This window comes from Carassius gibelio, chromosome B19, assembly GCF_023724105.1.
Source record: "Carassius gibelio isolate Cgi1373 ecotype wild population from Czech Republic chromosome B19, carGib1.2-hapl.c, whole genome shotgun sequence".
In the NCBI taxonomy this organism is placed as follows: domain Eukaryota; kingdom Metazoa; phylum Chordata; class Actinopteri; order Cypriniformes; family Cyprinidae; genus Carassius; species Carassius gibelio.
In genome coordinates, this window is record NC_068414.1 from 18,893,909 (window position 1) to 18,913,622 (window position 19,714).

A 19,714-nucleotide genomic window follows, 5' to 3' on the forward strand; every position below is an offset into this window, starting at 1 on the left:
TGTTTCTATTTTCAAGCTGATTCTTTTCCTAACTCACAAAGTTTGTTCATTCCAGGAGGTAGGAAACAGACCACATGGTTTCGCTGCACACCACTCTACATTTCCTTATTCTGTCTCATGTATTGTTCTTGAGGCGTAACCTGAATTTGTTGGAGTAGTTATCTTAAAAACTCACTTGTCACTCCAAATCCAGAATTTCCTCTGTGGAACACAAACGATAATATAACATTTGATAACAATCCAGGTTTTAAGTTATTTAACCTACTGAACAATGCTCTCAACCTTTCAGATCTTATTCATGTATATAGCATATACTGTACCACTAACTCAGTACATTGCAATTAGTTTAATGACATGAGATAGCCTATTACATGTTCCCTGTTTGTTTGATCTTTTATGTCATAGCTCTTTTTTCTTAGTTTCCTGTGTTGTAGTCCTTTTGTAGTTATTTTTACAAATTTCCTCCTGTGATTTTATTGGCTCTTGTCTTGAATTGGTCTGGTCTTCTGTAATGCTGAGGAACTCAGAGATGACTGAGAGAGGATCCAAGTGCAGATGGAGTTATAACAATATATAAATAACAATATAGAAGATAAACTAGACACAAGAACCCCAAAACTTGGGAACAGAACTAAGTAACCTCAACAAGAATGGTGAACATGTGGCATAATCAATGACGTTTGATGATTTTGAACATGTGGAAGCGAATTGAGAGCTAATGAATGTTGACCTAAGTTTTAGGCCATAAAGCTGTTGTATGGCTTCAGATGACTTGGAATATAGTGATAATAGTGCTTTTATGGTATCACAAAGAGCGGCGTGAACATTCAGAAAAACATCTTCTTTTGTGTTCCAGGCAAGACAGAATGCCTTACGTGTTTAGAATTACACGAGATGTTAATTTATGAGTGACCCTTCAAAACAGAGATTGGACAGATCATTTTTACAAAACTTTTGAAACAAGACTGACCTAAATGAGCAGCTGAATGACAGTGTAACAGAAGTAAAATGTTAAAACGGACTAACCTTCCCTTTAATTTCTCTAAAGATTCAGGCTCCCTGCTCATTCCCTGTAGTCATGGTAACGCTGTGTCTGACATCAGCTCTTCAAATGAGTATTTTTCGCCTGCTCCTGCCGCACCATTTGTATGGTCACTTGTTTGGTGTACAGTGGCCTCAATTGCACAGTCACCTTGATTAAATGTGCCACCAAAAAGGGAGTAAGCCCTACTGTTTGAATGGTTTCAAACACAAGAGGGTTTTATGCTTTCCTGTTTGTCCATTTTGCTTTGCAGTTCAGCCTACGTTGCTTATTTAAATGTTTATTATGTCCTTTGGAGAGACAAATCAGTCTTTTCCTGCATGTTTGTCAGCTACAGGCTATAATAAAGAGCAATTAACTTTCTTTGACCTACTGAGGAAAAAATGCCACAGTGATTTTTCTCCTTAAATTCATTTAAAAGATAAGATATTTATTTTGTTAACTTAAAATTAGGCCCTATACTAGTGTAGTGCAAGCATGCTTTTGTATATGTGTATGATTTTGGTGCTGAGATGTGTTCTTTATAAGCATGTCAAATTAAGACAGCAAGTTCCTTGATCTTCAGAAGTTCAACATTGATCTGGCTCTGGTTTCATTAACGGTTAACATCTCATATTAGCTAGCCACCTGGTCCGTGGATAAAGCTGGGCTCCTTTGTTAACCTATTGGTGATTGCCGAGGGTCATTGTTGGCTGTCTGTAAACACAAAGGTTAATGCATCTGTGTTCGTGGTGTCGGCTTTGTGCCACACAATCAGAGCTGGGCTGCAGCACTCAAAAGCTCTCCATTTAAACTGGCACTCCAGCACTGCACATCACAATGCTGCTGCATAATTCTCCTTCAGAGCATCAGCAGGCCGCGCTTCATTTCCCTGCCCTGTGACTGAAGGCACGCCACCAGGAACACTTCTTACCATGAACACAATGTGGAGGAGAAGCCATTTCCATTCTTGTTTGTCATGGGCACACACTGTGCGGCTGCTGTCATGAAACATGAGTCTTTTCACCAAAAATAGTGCATTGCATGCAAGATTGCATTCCTGATGCAGGTTCATTGATACAGGATTGATGTGTGTCGATCAATATTTATTTAGTTTTTTCTTTTCGAGATTTTATCATCAACATCAAAGATGAAATAAAAAATGATCATGATGTTAATAAAACTGTTTACAGCAGTTAAGTGCCACTTGTTAGTGGCTAATGTAGTTGTAACTGTAATATCCTACAATAGCTGGGTAGATTACTTACAAATTGTATTCTGTTACTGTTTCCAAATTATATGACAAAAATTTTAGATGGTAGCGTAATCCATTACACATTTTTTTTACAAATATAATCAGACTACTTTATGCTTACTTTTAGATTACTTTTGACCTAACTTGTTTATCAGATTGATTTAAATAACATAATCTTGTACCGTATTGATATAATAATAATACAAAGAGAAAGAAAATATATTCCATTTAATGTTATTACCAACATAAAATTATTTTAAAAATAACCATACATTTCACCATACAAGGTTTTCAAAACTGGGGTTTGTGATTTTAATTGAATAAATAATATTAATAATAATAGTGTGAATAATATGTAATCATGTAATCAGTAAAAAAGTAATTGTAGTCTGATTACAAGCATTCTAAAATTTAATGTAATCTGCATATTTTTTGGAATCTGATTATGTAATCCAGATTGATGTCCTGCAATGTATTCTAAACAGATACCAGATAAAAGTTTTTGTTTGCATAATATATGTGTGTGTTCTGTGTATATTTGTTTTGTATATATAAATACACACACATAAAATATATATTTAGAAATATATAGTATTTACCTGTATTTACATGTTTATATTCGTCAAATGTATATTATAAATACATATATTTAATATATAAACATAAGATTTAATATATAAACATAAGATTTTCCTGAAATATATACATGCTTGTGTGTGTATTCCTATATACATAATAAATATAAACAGCATACATTCATATATTACATATATTACGTAAACAAAAACTTTTATTTTGGATTTGATGAATCACGATGAATTGTTTGACAGCACTAATTATTATATTATATTATATTATATTATATTATATTATATTATATTATATTATATTATATTATATTATATTATATTATATTATATTATATTATATTATATTATATTATATTTGTGAAACAGTGATTCAGTGAAGGATTCATCTTACCCAAAGTAACATTTCATTTTCAATGATTCATTTGAAGAACCTGTTGACCTGTTAACCTGGTCTTGCTTTATTATTTTTTGCCTGCAGCTTGTGAGAATCATTCAATACAAAGATGTTTTCTTGCCAGTAGTTTGCTGTACACTGTCTCTTTATGTCATCACATTCAATTCGAACTCAGTCACAATTCAGGTACTGTTAATGTGATGCCTTTTGCTGTGGCGCTGTGGGAAACATGGACCGGTGCCTTTGTGTGTCACTCTCTCTTCAAATTGTTCATATGTCTGTGACTTTACAGTATTCTACATCTGAGGATTGCCATGAGGATATTACCAGTATATGTACAACAAGTGTGTAGATGTGGAGCGATCGTGCAGCTGGTTAAATGGAGTTATGTTGGACAGAGGCAGGACATTGTTGTCACAAGACTCCAAATAATGTAAGTTACAGAGCAGACTTTAATATGACCATGTCAGTCAGCCATCCACCCTTTGCTCTGCCCTGTGTCCAAGAGAAGTCAGGTTGATGAATGGCTCCCATTACTCTGAGCATTATGGGCTGAAGCAGATGGGTGGGTATTTGGGCCTTGAGCGAGAGAAGTATTTTACCACAACCATAACAGTGAGATCTCTTGTCTCACAGAATGTCCACCACATGCTCAATATTCGCCATTTCCCCATCAGAAGCTTCAGCATCATTAAGTCCCGCCGGAGAAACAAGGGTCCATCAGACATCTCCCTGATTTCATGCATGAGGATCTGCTGTATGTATATCGTCACTAGCAAAACATTTTTCTCTTCTCGTTCGGGATGTTTAATGGCTTCAGCCATGGCACCAGGCGTAATGACAAATAAATGGAAGCGGTATGAGCGTTTAGGGTGAGGCTTGTATTTGAAAATGGGATTTCTGCACAGACAGGGAGTGGTAGACTAAGTAATAACATGTCGCCAGCAGAGCCATGGATCAACAGCACGTTAGCTGTCAACACGAAGCAGGAACTTACAGGTTCTGGTTTACTCAGGGTCTCTGTAATGCATCTCTTTGTGGCAGCTGTGAAGATAATTCGGTTGTATTCACAACTCTAGGCACCTTCAGCCCTAAAAGTGATCTGGAAATCGCCTTCGCTGGAAGAAATTAATGTATGAACGTACTGTATTAATCATGGAGATATCCACTGACTGAATTTCATTTTATCAAGTTTGTTTAAATTACCACTTAAGAGGAAGAGATTTTCATCTGAAGGGCAGTTTTTCAGGCCATGGGACTGCTTTAGGAAAGCACTGCAAAGAAAGGGCTTTAGGGAAAGGAAACTAGATGGCGTTTCATTTAAAGGAAGTCTAGAGGGCCGAACACAGGCTTGGAGCTGGCCCGTGTTCATCCCTGATACACCTTTTATCCTGGCCTGATGCTTTATAGAGCGCCACATCACCACAATTATCCAAAATGGCAGTAATTACCCCCGCCTCCTCTCCCTGGCTCTCCAGAGGAGACATCCTAGGGAGAATGGAGGACCTCAGGCCAAGAAATAATTAACTTGATAATGGCCTTCCTTTCCACAGCCATCCTTCTCGCTCTGTCTATTTCCACATTTCCACCAATTACAAAGATATATTGTTTTAAACCTTCTTTGGAGCAGTATACTAATAGCTCTCCTTACTATTTATTTGTATACAGTGTTGTTCATCTTCAGGTGGGAACCTTTGATAGTCTCAGAATCTGAAAATACTTTGATGTCACAGTCATGCAACTTGCTTGATGCTTCGTTCTTGCTTAACAGAGCCTCGAGCACAGCTTCCTCTGGAGGTAATGGATTAGGGGAATTTTTAATGCATTTTGTCATTTTTCATCACTCAACCAAGCAGTTTTGTACCGAGGCCCCCTGACAACCACAAACCACTGATAATGGTTCAGTGCACTCAAAACAATATGGCTTTTACAGTTCAAACCAAAATGGGCTGATCCGGAGATGTTTAGTTTCCAGTCTTCTGGAAAGGATGGCAGTAATTCAACACTAGTCAAGCACTACCACCAAAGTTCAACGAGTTTGTCATGTTCATGCTTAAGCTGCTTCATTGCATGTGCAGAGGTTGATTCACTCGGTAATGCCAGGTTTTTGCCAATGTGCAGAGAATAAAAAGTCTCTGCACGGTATATATGTGAACTATTTATAAGGCAAAGTTAAAGTTGTAGAGTGTCAAATGGTACAACTCCCCAAAATGTTATGTATTAATTAATTAATAATTCATGATATGTTTACGAAGGTCAAAATCCTTTTAAAATATCAGAATATATATGAACTATTATGAACTTTATTTATTTGGTATATTTTATTTATGTATTAAAAAAATTTTATGTTTACAATCTATGTATTCAGGGTGTAAGGGAATGTGTTAATCATTTTAACGGTTACACCACATGATATCTTAAAGGGTTAGTTCACCCAAAAATACAAATTTGCCCATAAATTACGCACGCTTAAAGGGTTAGTTCAAAAATAGCAAAAACTACGACTTTATTCAGCATTGTCTTCTCTTCCATGTCTGTTGTGAGAGAGAGTTCAAATCAAAACAGTTTGGATATCCGGTTCGCGAACGAATCATTCAGTTCACCAAATCGAACTGAATCGTTTTAAACGGTTCGCATCTCTAATACGCATTAATCCACAAATGACTTAAGATGTTAACTTTTTTAATGTGGCTGACACTCCCTCTGAGTTCAAACAAACCAATATCCCGGAGTAATGCATGCACTCAAACAGTATACTGACTGAACTGCTGTGAAGAGAGAACTGAAGATGAACACCGAGCCGAACCAGATAACGAACAATAGACTGACTCGTTCACGAGTGAATAAAGTCGTTGTTTTTGCTATTTTTGGACCAAAATGTATTTTCGATGCTTCAAAAAATTCCAACGGACCCTCTGATGTCACATGGACTACTTTGATCTTTTTCTTACCTTTCTGGACATGGACAGTATACCGTACACACAGCTTCAATGGAGGCACTGAGAGCTCTCGGACTAAATCTAAAATATCTTAAACTGTGTTCCGAAGATAAAAGGAGGTCTTACATGTTTGGAACAGCATAAGGGTGAGTTATTAATGACATAATTTTCATTTTTGGGTGAACTAACCCTTTAAGTCATCCTATGTGTATATAGGGCTGGGCGATATATCGAATATTAGTGATAATAGCGGAATAATTTTGATGACAATGTAAAATTAGAAAATATCGGGAATATCGAATATTTCAAATTCAAGCAAACTTTCCAAAAAGAACGCACCTAACGTCCAGAAAAGGAACATTTAACTGCGAGAGCATTCATGAAAGCGGCTGCCAGATAACAATAGCTTGCACCTACAGTTATAAACGGAAGTAGATCAGTGCTGATGATGCGTGGAGGTCAGCGTTGCACATGCGCTGTTGTGTCTCATGAAAACCAACATTTGTTAACAGGAGCAAAGGAAGCAAAGTTTCCTTAATTTATTAAAGGAAAACCAGTCTCCTCTTGGCTTATATCAAAATCCTCTGACAGTCTTCTTTACAAATTCTCATTTTGTACTTCTAATTTATGACCGTTGTTTTGTTTGGATCTCTCCCCTGCGCTTTTGCGTTAGTCACTTCTGAGCAGTTTATTTAACTTCCCGCTGAGTGCGATTAAACCGCTTGAAAGATCAAAGACAATTTTTTAATATAACTCTGACTGGTTTCATCTGAAAAAAAAAAATGTATACCTAGGATGACCTGAGGGTGAGTAATTTATAAGCTAATTGTCATTTTTGGGTGAACTGACCCTTTAAATCATTTGATTTTCCTGAAAATTGCATGAATATTTTAGCACCGTCAAAACCATATGAAACCAACATGAATACATGAGTACATTTTGCACTTGTTTTAAATTTACCTTGGATTTTCTAATTTGTCATTGATCCGTTAACCAATTTCTGGATCATAGCTGTAGTTTGTAGTTTGCAGTCTGTAGTTTGCAGACAAACAAGACACAAAAAATGTTCAGTGTTAGCATGGGGAATAGCTTTGGTCTTGTGTTGTGCGCTTGCCATTAGTCAATCAATGCACCCTCTCAGCTACTCCACCATGTTACCTTACAAAACCAGGGTACTTGGTTCAGTTTCGTGCAACACAAAGGTGTGAACATCTCAAGCAAAAATTCCTACAGCAAGCATGGTACTAGTTTGCAGTCACAAATGTCCAAAGGCCCAAGCCACTTGTCTTGGGGTCTTAAAAATCGAGGTGGATTTATGTGCGTGAGTGGAGCTGGATGGATCCCTGAGCCCAGTGAAGGGGAACAAATGCACAGGGCTGCTTTTGCCCCCATGCCTGTGTGCTCTAGATTCAATGAGAAATTCAGCCCTTGGCTCTTGGACAGGAACACCGTACGTGACCCTAACTGTTAGTGCTCTGATGTCCCTACTGTATTTGCTGTACCTAGACATAAGGTAATTTAGGACATTATTTTACGATAAACATCAAATTGCACAATAGCCATGAACAAAGAATCTGTAATAGCAGTGCTATGTATGAATAATAGCCTTATTTTGAAATTGCATCCATTTGAACCATGTTTCCTGGTTTCAAAGTCTTTTTTTGCCAGACATCTTGGCAGTTGTTTGATTTGGGTGATGATGCTGGTGGCGAGTGGGTTTAGCCCGGTTCCTGCTTTGGAGGGAACGTAACAACAGGCATCTGCGTGTGTGCTATGCTGATCTCTTCATGCTGTATGCTTTTAATGCAATGCTTTAATGCAATGCTGAGAGTCTGAAAGGGCATCCTTTTTTCTTAAGGACAAACTGGAAGATTAAACATTTTGGAGGGGTTTGGGATTTTTGACTTTTGATCACTTTTAGCGCCAAGCATAGCCTTATATTACATAGTATTAGGTAAACATATTTGTTTATGATCTCTTTGTTATTTAGCCATGCACTGTAGGTCTTTAACATTTTATTTGCATAAATACAGTAATGAAGTATATTGTATTTTGGTGTATTTTATTTTTTATTTTATATATATATATATATATATATATATATATATATATATATATATATATATATAGATAGATAGATAGATAGATAGATAGATAGATAGATAGATGGACAGAGAGAGAGAGAGAGAAAGTTAACAAGTGGTTTTATACAAAGCAAATGTCCACCCACCAATCACATAAATAAAGAGACACATTTAAAGAGAAGTAAAACATTTTATGAAGCAATAATTGCCATTTTTATTGTTCATTCAGTTGGTTTTATTAGCTATCATTTGCATACATATGTAAATCATTCACTTAACACAAAATACAATATTTATGACAGTCACATGAGAGATTATGAACATTTGTACTTTCCACATCAGCTTTGGTGTGTATGTAAAATGGCCATATATAAAGCTAACTATTTATCGCAAATTGTGTCAAATTTCCTTAATGTCGAACAAAAATATGATCATTTCTCCTTCAGCAGCACCCTCACCTCAAGACTCATTTGTGCTGTAAATGTTAACCTATGAACGTCAGACTGCAGACTTTTATCTTTCTATTTTTCTTTTCTGGTTTTCATTTCTGGTTTTATTAACATTAGAAAGGTAAGAGGAGAAATAATGCTCAAATTGAATTCCATGACCTCAGAAGGTTTCAGATAAGTATTCAGAAACCATTGATTAGAAAACAGGCCAATGAAAGACCCGTTCTCATTACCAGGTAGAATCTGCAGAGGGAGAAAATAGTTTTTTTATTATTAATTTCTTATTTTCTCAATTGTATATGCATGCACCTTTGGTCATTTTGTGCATGTCGTTAAGCCTCTTTATAAGGTGCAGACTCTTAAGAGATATTCTGCACCTCATTTGCTCTCTCTCTCTCTCTCGATTGCTCCCAGTACTAAAGTCTTCAGGTTGCATACTTGGGTGCAGTAATTTGCTAGTGACTAGCGACAGGTGCAGCTGCTGCTGTTGCCACTGTTAACAAGCCGTTTCATCATGGTTAGCTTGCCGTGATTATCCCTTGTTGTTGCCACAATACCATGGGTGGCCATTTTTTGATGCTGAAGATGTCAGAGGAAATAGTTTCATTAATAATCCTTAGCCTACTGTCCTTTCTGAGTCATTTGCTTCTGCAATTGCAAATTTATGTGTCCTCTTCTATTTTATTTTCCATCAAATACATGCAGATTAATGAGCAAATCAAGCCAGTCAATGATCTGACTAAAACATGTTTGTTTACAGTTTTGTTCAGAGAGATGCGGTTAATACATAATATGTAAATTCTACCAGTTGTCCTAATTACTAATGTTTCCATAAATAACCAGTTTGTTATAGTTCAGTATTTCCTGAGGGAACTGGTTCCTTCTAGAAGGATATATTTGATGTATTCAATACACATCCTGTGAATCTACACATAATCGGTGCTTCAGAGCTAGAGATTTGGCTTTATATGTGTTTCTCCTCGTCTACTGGAGGTCTAGAGTCCGGTCACAAGAGAGATGGCGTGTCAACAGCAGTAAGTCTTGTGGTCACTGTGCTGGGCTGACTTACCACGCTAATAGCTCGACTGACAGGACTTTGCTGCTCAGTCCTATAAACACAGACTTGCCCTTTGCCATACTCTCGTTGAGCAGCCGGCCCTAGAGGATTGTTTGATTCTGGGTCCAAAATTGACCAAGACAGTTGACCCAGGCACTTGTTATGAAAGTAAATGGGACAAAGCAGGTATCAGATAATCTACAGTTACTCTGTCATTTTTGTAAATTAATCCTAGCCAGGGTTATTTAATATTATGTAATTGCTATATAATATAATATAATATAATATAATATAATATAATATAATATAATATAATATAATATAATATAATATAATATAATATAATATAATATAATATAAAAGTGTTCACACTTTAGTTCGAGGACCAATTCTCACTATTAAGTATAATAAACTGAAAATATGCTAATATGTATGCAAATAAGGTAGGTAATAGGTACTGTGATAGTGATAGTTGGTCTGTTAACTAAAGTGTTACGTAAAAACTAATAAAAATGACAAAAGCACATATCAAAAGTAGGCAGACTAAAAAGCCAGACTATTGTAATAAAATGATCACTGAATACTAAAAGCTAATTCAAAATATCAAAAAATATGGTCAAACTTTGTTTTAAGGTCCAATTCTCACTATTAACAAACCATTAACTATGAACTTTGCCTCAATAAACTTCTAATTAATATGGTCATACAGAATATGTGCTTTATAAATACTAATAAACAGTCAATATGCTAGTAATATGCATGCTAATAAGCAACTAGCTAATAGTGAGAATTGGTCTCTTATGCTAAAGTGTTACCAAAAATACTTACAGTAGACAATACTAGATTAACTCAAATCTGTGTTATTTATCCAGCGTAATTGACTCCTGAAATCTGCTTAATGATTTTGTTTTTGTGATGGTTAACATTGCAGGTATGCCATTATGATGCTGAAACCCAGAATATCCCTTACATACATCAGTGACTATTAATACAATGTCAATTATGTTGTTAAAAATGTTTAATACAAATTTTAAGTTCAATGTGTGTGTTTATTGAGGAGATATGTTTATTAAAATAGTCTGCGATGATGTTGTTGTGGTGGCCTGTTGTCATCAAGTTTCTCAGTATGGCACCAGTTCTGTGAAATCCAAAATTAAGTCCTCAAACGTCACCTCTGAATACTGATTAATAACAGGATGACTGTAGCAGCCAATCCATGCTATATCTATCAATGCTGGTCTTGCTTTCTCCTTCATTTAGCGTTTAAAGTGCGGATAGCGTTCCCATGACAACCTGTGCAAAGCCTGCTCTGCAGATCGTGGATGTACACCTAATAAGGCAATCAACCATGTCATGATTGTGGGTATTCAAAGGTGCCTTGATTTCAGTGCCGAATGTGTTCCAGTCACATGAGCACCACAATTTCATGGTCAATTACCTCACATTTCGTTCAACGTGAATGTTCAGGAATGGTATTTGTAGCTAGAGCTTCATGACTGACTGAATGATCATGGGTTCGGTTGAAGAAAATAGTCTTGGTCAGTAGGTTGAAGTGTAAAGCTTAAATTGACTGTTGATGATGATGCGTCTAGTTAAATGTTTTCGCAGAGATTCATTTTCACAGTAGTTCTCATTTGGTTGCGGTGCTTATCCGTCCGTCACTTATTACAGCATATTTCACTCCAGAAAATTTTCATTTCAAAACCTACTGTAATGTTGGGATTTAACGCGCATCTTATTGGAGAACAGACAATTTTTTGTTAAACAAGAAGAAAAGGCTGTTTTGCACTTAGTGTTTTGGTGGTTACTGATGACCAGAATGAAGTGAATATGGAGGAAATATGCAAATGAGCTCTTTTAAAAGCCTGGTGTTTTATTCAGCATTATGAACAGCATCACTTCAATCGATTCGCCCTGCAGTGCCTCATCTTATAGGCTATTCCTGCTCTTCATACGCCACAGTCTTTTTTTAACACTTCTATTTCTGAAGCTGAAGCTCACTGGCTAGGGAGCACTATCAAATATGATGGAGTGTCAGAAATAGAGATGGTCTGCTTGTGTAAGAACGTCTGTTGTATCATCATTGGTTGTGGGCCAAAAATAGCCTTCACATAAATGCTCAAATGCATACTGGAAACAGAAATGGCTTGCTCGTTCAACTCGCCTGGTCACGTGACACCTACGATTTTTGAAAAGCAAATTTGGAGCACAACTTTGGGCTTTGATGATTAAGTTGCATAACTAGTTTAGGTAAAAAAAGTGTATGTCTAAAGTCTTTAAATTTGGCCAGTCTAATGGAGTTATTTTCTGTTGGAACAAAAATGTTGTTATCATCAAATCATCATCATTATATCAAAGCTGTTAATATCCAGCTGTCAGATGATATTTTGCTTAGTTTATTAAGATTAACTGTGCGTTTCTATCAAAATAAAATCTTAAAAGTGCAGCATGAATTGCAGACAGCTGGTGGTTTAAATGCAGTCCAAATTCAAAATATCTCTTTCAAGTGTAGAAATTAGAAAATACATATTTTAATTTCCCTACTGTAGTGTGAGGCAAAAACAATTACCTATGAAATATTCATTTGCATTTTTATTTTATTTTTTACAGAGCAACTGTATTACAATATATTGTTATAACTGTCATTGATGTTGTTATTATTAATAATATATTCTAATTTGTTTGGCTTCATAAAACACCAGTGTGAATGTAATTTAGACTGAGACAGTATATTACAATTTACTGACTAAGTTTTAACTTAAGTTTTCCATTTTATAGATGATGATGCCCCTAGCTGAAATGTTTTTCGAGTTTTAATTTATTAAGATATTTGATTATTATTAATAATAATAACAATAAACTTTTGCCATATTGATATATTACATCTCAAAACTAAGACTTAGGTTAAAACAAGACAAGAAGGCACTTTAACAAGCGGAGTCAAAAAGCAAACTGTGTGCAGTGTTGAGACATTTCTGGTTACGACCAGGATTGAGTCAGGGCAAGCCGACTGCTGTTAATTGACCTTCGGAAGTGTTTACCAGGGACTGAAATATCATTACCAACATCAGAAAATCAAAGATAAAACAGTTAGAGGCTCACATCACAATCAATAGCCCTGCTACATCTTTTCTTTACTTCAGCACTTCTACAGAGCCAAAAGCGTTGCCATAGTGATATAAAATGGGTGCATAGTGCTGCAGAAGTAGGGCTCTCCTGAACATCAGACGTGTTTTCACGTTCAGAAATTTGAGGTCCACGTTTTTTCCCATTTACCTCTTCCTTTACACCATATTATGAACAAAACATGCACTGGGTTTTTGGTTGTGCAATATGGTTGTACAGATCAAGAAAAAGCTCTCAAGGTTTTTAAGTGGATGATTTGAGATCAAGTACACCTGCTGATGTCATCATAATTGATTACCATTCTATGTATTCTTATAGACTTTCTGACTTAATTCTCCAAATTTTTTCTCTTTTCAGTGTGACAACGCAAAGGGATTGCGGGCCTTTTTTGATGCAATCTGCTACGGTCCGAAACATTTGATGATCTTTGGCGGAGTGTGTCCGTCAGTGACTTCGATCATTGCCGAATCGTTGGAGGGGTGGAACCTTGTGCAGGTTTGAGTTTCTGCTTCATAAAACCTGCAGTGTGATTATCTATTTGCATAATCATTAACAATTCTCTTTTCACTTCAAAATGCCATGTTTACATGAGAGGGTTCTCATACTTGAAGAATTCATGCCACGTATTTGGGCTAATGACTTCCTCTGTGACGTAAATAAATACTAGTATCTTTAATCAAAAGGTTGGCAAAGCCGAGCCAGAAACATAATCCCAGTGCTGATAAAAACTGGAAAAATGAATAAAATATCCAAAGACCTGTCTTAAGCAGACCCGAGGGGGTGTTTAGTGTGTTAAAACTGTGATTTTAACAGGAAGTTAGCGTTCGGTTACTCTAAGCATATCTCCCCTCTCTTGTTTGCAATATCCAGTGATATCTCTAATCTGTGTATTAACGCATTGCCGACAAAAGGAGTTGCCATCGGCAAACATGGCTAGAGGAAGCAATGTAGTTAGAATCTCTCTGATGTGAGGCATGGCGTACTAAAGGAAATCCATGAGGAATCTCCTCTGGGCTCCTACGCTTCCACTTTTGTGTTGGCAGATGTGTGGTCAGTCTCAAAGCCAGCTGACATTTCACCAAGAGATCCTGGCAATTTTCCAAAACTCTTCCACTAAAGTGGCTGGTTTCTAAGAGAGGAATAGAAATTTGTTTATGTCGTTCCAAGTTGAAACTATGGACAAAAAGCCAAAAAAGCAGATAAAAGGTCTAATATGAAATTTTTAAACAAGGATATGCATTATTTTTCATTATTAATGTTTTTCTCCCAAGTTCCAAATAATGTTAGAAATTAGAATTAAGTATTTTGCTCTTAACAGTAATAATATATATTTCTATGACTATTTTTCTTGTTCTCTTAGAATTAAGCATGCAATTTTATTGGCTTTTTACTGACCCATGCTAACCAGCCAACAACCAAGCCAAAATCAGTTTTTAGTGCATCTTAATGAATTCTGGGTTCATACATTCTTATCTTTCATAGTATCATAAACTCATTTATGTAATAAGATCAGAGAAAGTTTGATTGCTCATAATATACTGTAACCCTTTAATTTTCCTGTGCATCCAATTAGTGTAATAAAACTTTAAACACATTGAAACACATTAAAATAACACATTGAACAAAATTTGAATACATTACCACACTCTCAGAAAAAAGGGTACAAAAGCTGTCACTGGGGCAATACCTTTTCAAAAGTCACACCTTATTCACTCCTAAAAAGTGCATATTATTACCTTAAAGTGATAAGGACACCCCCCCCCCCCCACACACACACACCAACCCACCAATAAAAAAGTTCATTTTTATATAGTTATCTAAACATGTAATAGAGTTGGCACACTATACACCTGCGTATAACTTAATGTTTGTGAGTTTTTGTTATTGTTTCTTTGCCCATCATCCGCTATTTTCCCCACTTCAGAACACTCTTGTTTAAAACATGATGGCATTTTATTTGACATATCATTGCTTTTGCGTTGGCTTTCTTGTTGAGCTATGTTGTCCACAATCTTTAAACTTTTCATTGTCTACAACGCCTCATTTGGAGGATATCATTCTCTTTCTATGAAACCTGTAAACCTCATTTACCAGTTCGTCAGTTCGTTACTCAATAGCAATTTGGCTGAGAATAGTTTTGCATTTATTAGATTTCATTCAATTGGCTTTACTTATTTTATTGTCAGCTTAGAGGGAACATTACCTAAACGTACACTTTTTAGGGCCCGAGCAACGGTGGTGTGAGGACCCTCTTGGAATTGCTCCGTTAATTTCACATTGTTTCTGACTTGTTTCGACGAATCATGGAAATATCATAAATGTGTGTGTGTGTGTGTGGGGGGGGGGGGGGGGGCTTGCCATTATTCTAATTAATATATTTGGGGCCTTTGACTTGTCTTGCCTTCCTGAGGATAAGCTTACAGAAGTCCTAATTTGTGGACTAATCTCCCATTAACCCCAGATGAGTAGATGTCTAATTAACCCGGGTGATGGGAAGGGAACATATCCACAATGGGATTAGCAGTGACATGCCTCAGAAAGGCTTTTAAACCTGTGACAAAATAATAAAATAAACAAGGGGAGGGGGTTGGGCCCATGTAAGGGGTAGTGAAATAAAGGACAAAAAACAGGATGTGTGTAAGTTACATAAAGGAGTACTAAGTTACAACTTCCACACTACTGTAACTATCATTTGAATTACATTTTAGTGTATTTATTTTTCACTATGGTTCTGCTCATACATTTGAAGGCTGCTATTGGATCATTGAGAGTAAACATTATATAATGTGACTATGCATTACGAAGAGCTTACAACCTGCTAGCTATGTTCTCACTTAAGAACAAACGGTGGCACTTTCATCGAATTAAATACAGAGTTAGTTACAAACTAGCTGGTTACTAAGCGTGTGGACTTTTTGTAATCATTAACTCACCCTCATGTTGTTCTAAACCTGTATTAGTTTATTTTTTCTGTTGAAGATATATTGTAGAATGGTGGTAACCAAACAGTTGGTAGCCATTGACTTCCATTGTATAAATGGATTCCATACAATGGAAGTAAATGGCTACTGGCAGCTGTTTGTTGCTGATGACAGAATTTTCATTTTTTGGTCCATTTTTGGTTTCAGTTTATTCATTTAATTAAGAACTTCTGAATGGTTGCTGCAACCCTGCCTAGGGGCTAGGGTCACTTCATGCATTCACTGCTGGAATCTCTTTCATGGTGAAATTTTTTTTTTATGGCAGCAGTGATGAGGCAGTAAGCACCAGGTGCACCTAATTACGCTCGTCTAGCAGCGTTTCCATTTCTGCGCTCCTCCTCTTGGCCACACGGCGGTATTATGAGGCTGGATGGAGAACAGGAGAGGAGGGCCAGAACACCGATGTCTGGAGATTCCTCCGTCTCACCTGCTGATCCGTTTCATAAGTGCGGACGAAATGAACATTGAGGCAATGGATTCTCCAGCTTCATCAGAACCACACGTCAACACTGAGATTCTGTTCCCTTGATTTTAATTTAAGGCATGTGATTAATGAGAACGAGAGATGCCGTTGAAACGGCAACTGGTTGATGGATTGTGTAATTACATTTAATGAAAGCATCAGGCGGTTCTGAGAGCCAAAAATGAGAGCGGTTGTGTTTTCACCATTGAAATTATATACATGTGTTGGAACCTCCAGAGATGTGCCAACATGCAAACAGCCCTAGAGTAAACTTTTGACCTCAAGAGCCATTGAAATCTGTTAGGATGTCAGTTTCCACAGGCATTCTGCTCCTCCGTACTGTGTAATTAAATAGTGCTGAGCTTCCTTTGTGCTTCTCAAATCATCACTTGGCATTCAGTGGCTCTGAATGGCTCCTCTGTTATGAAGTGGCTTACATCAGTGCTTGCAATGCGCAGAGATATTAACAAGACTTGAGTGCTTTGAATCAAATTGACTTTCACCCAGACTGTGAAAAAACTATTATTTTGAGCTTAGACATTCCTTTCTCCCTAAGCGTTTGGATGATATTGTGCCCCCATGTGATAGGTGGGGAACGATAAATACGGGAGAACTCCTTTTTTGTTACGTGACTAATAGGGAGACCTTATTGCATGCTGGACTCGACAGATGGTGTTTGTGAAGATATTATAATGTTGAATTGGCCCCCATTCTAGTTCTGATGAAGGTAACAATGCTCACAACATCGTAATAGAAGTGATTAGATAAGATGAAGCATAATGCATGTATAGATATGCAATGCCAAGATGCAATTAGACATTTAGTTGGGCAAGTAACTACAGAATTCCCCTGATAGAGAAATTAGCATAGGAAAGAACAATCACAAATGAGATCTGGTTAATTTCTCAGTTGCTTCATCTCAAATGAAGAGCAAATGGAGGCTTCTGCTGGAGTTTCAAAAGAGATAGTAACACTAAATGGGTTTCCATACACAGATTTGTATGCACATTTTGGAATATGTACTTTAAAAAAAATTAATTTGAAGGAACTTTCCTTATTTATTTTTACAGGTGCTTTACAGACTGCGTTAAGGAATTGAACACATTATTTTTTTCCCAGTAACTAATTAATTAAATTAATGCATTAATTCATTCAAGCCCTAATTTTCCTAATTTACTATATTTTAAATGTACTAATTTGCAACTTCATTAATAATTAGCACGTAGTTATATATCTATTTAAATTTATGACAAAAGTTTGAAATTTAAAGTAATTTTTAGTTTAGCATAAATACATTCAGCAGTACTCTTTAACCTTATTTCAAAGGAACTAATATAAAGATGTACTTTAGTCCTACATATATGGGTCAAAAAGCATTTAATACAAATGTAGAATATAGTTCAATTTACTTGTATATAACATGGGAAGTGGGAAGTCCTGGCCTAATGGTTAGAGAGTTTGACTCCAAAGGTTGTGAGTTTTAGTCTAGGGCCGGCAGAAATTGTAGGTGGGGGACTGAATGTACAGTGCTCTCTCCACTTTTAATACTATGAATGAGGTGCCCTTGAGTAAGACACCGAACCCCCAACTGCTCCCTGGGTGCTGTAGCATAAATAGCTGCCCAGTGTGTGTGCACTTTGGATGGGTGAAATGCAGACCAAGAATTCTGAGTATGGGTCACCATACTTGGCTGTATGTCACTTTCTCATGCAATTAAGACTAATAAAATTGGAAGTATATAATTTCTTTATTAAGTATGCTTAACTGTACTTTTTCACAGTGAAATTTCAAGAATTTTTCATCAAACTTAATAGCTCTGTATACTCTTACTTATTATAAGTAATAAGGTGTAGACAGTTGACACTCAGTTGAAACATAACTGAGAAGTAAAGGAACTAAAATGTATCTGAGTATCTCAGAAGTTGAGAAAAATAGAAAGCCTCTGCAAGGATTACAGTAAAACCACTCAACACTGTCTGTTGCATTCTGCTTTTCAGCAGTGTCAAAACTGCTTGAGGTGCTTCTCAGTTCCCTATCTGTCGGCCCCTATGAGCTATGTCAAACGACATATGGGGTCTCACTTAGGAGGCCAAACATCTCTGAGTTTAAGAGAAAACCGCAATGAAAATCGGCTAGTGGATTTCATGCATCCACTCATTCAGATTTTTTATATTTTTCTGATGATTTTATTCTACAAAGCCATTCATCTTTGTGTTTGTGGAGAGCTGATCCTGGTCGGTGTGACGATGCAGTACAGCAGTGTCCCTGCAGCAGTGATTCCCCATGGGCTCGTCGGCTGAAAGAGATTTTCCAAAAATAGCAAATCACGGAAGATCCACTCGTACCGGTTTCCCTGGCTCGAGCAGGGGGCGCCGGCTGGCGCTCTGGAGGATCTGACGGCCACGCCCCACAGATCTCTCAATCCCCCTGCAGCGCATGTCCCGTGCAGCTGCCAATTGATTCTGCTGGGTCGTCTCGCGGCGGTCCCAGCGTGTCTTTCGGTGCACCACCGGAATATCAGATGTAGATTGCAGCATCGGGGGATGGGCTATCGGCCACTGAGGATGAGGATTTGGCAGGGGTGCTCCCCTCGGGTGTTGTCGCTGCTGCCGAATCTGACCCAGAGCTGTTGACCATACTTGCCTGGGCAGCCGTGAGCATCGGGCTGGAGGTGATTACACTGCCCAGCCCTGAGAGCTCGCGGCTGGATGATTGGTTTCTCTGCACAGAGCGTGGCTCACAATGGCATCCTGCTCCGGTTTATTTCTTCCCGGAGGTGCATGAAGAGGTGACATAGTCGTTGATGGCCCCTTTTACCCACAAAAGCCACTCGTTTCCCTCTTCCATACTCACCCTCTGGTACGTGGACATTCCGCAGGTGGAGAGAGTGGTTGTGGTGCCCTTGTGCCCTGCAAAACGCCGCCACTTGGAGGAATCGTCCGCGGCTCCCATCCAAAGTCAGTAAACTGGCTCCTGCTGCCAAAGCTTACAGTGCTGTGGGCCAAGCTGTCTCTGCCCTGCATGCCATGGCTATCCTGTAGGTACATCAAGCCAAGGCACTAAAAGCAACGAACCAAGGTTGATGCAGGAATTGTGGACAGCGACTGACTTCGCCTTACAAGTGACGAAAGTCATCAGGAAGGTGATGTCCACATTAGTGGTCCAGGAGCACCATCTCTGGCTAAACCTGGCTGAGATGAAATACGTAGACAGAGCTCGCTTTCTGGATGCACCCATCTCCCAGGCGAGCCTGTTCGGCGACACTGTCGAGAAATTTGCCCAGCAGTTCTTCATGCCCCGACGTGATCCTCCGGCTGCCACCATTCCATCAGTATCTCCACATGTCACCTTCATA

At 37.6% G+C, this 19,714-nt stretch overlaps 1 protein-coding gene across 1 annotated transcript in view; it reads left to right on the forward strand.

The window, feature by feature from the left end:
• The window catches only part of LOC127979746 (gamma-aminobutyric acid type B receptor subunit 2-like), a 189,081-nt gene that overhangs the window by 30,947 nt on the left and 138,420 nt on the right, over window positions 1-19,714 (forward strand). The window contains exon 2 of the mRNA XM_052585363.1: window positions 13,273-13,410. Within this exon, the coding sequence (XP_052441323.1) occupies window positions 13,273-13,410 (138 nt within the window). The remainder of the gene's footprint in view (window positions 1-13,272; window positions 13,411-19,714) is intronic.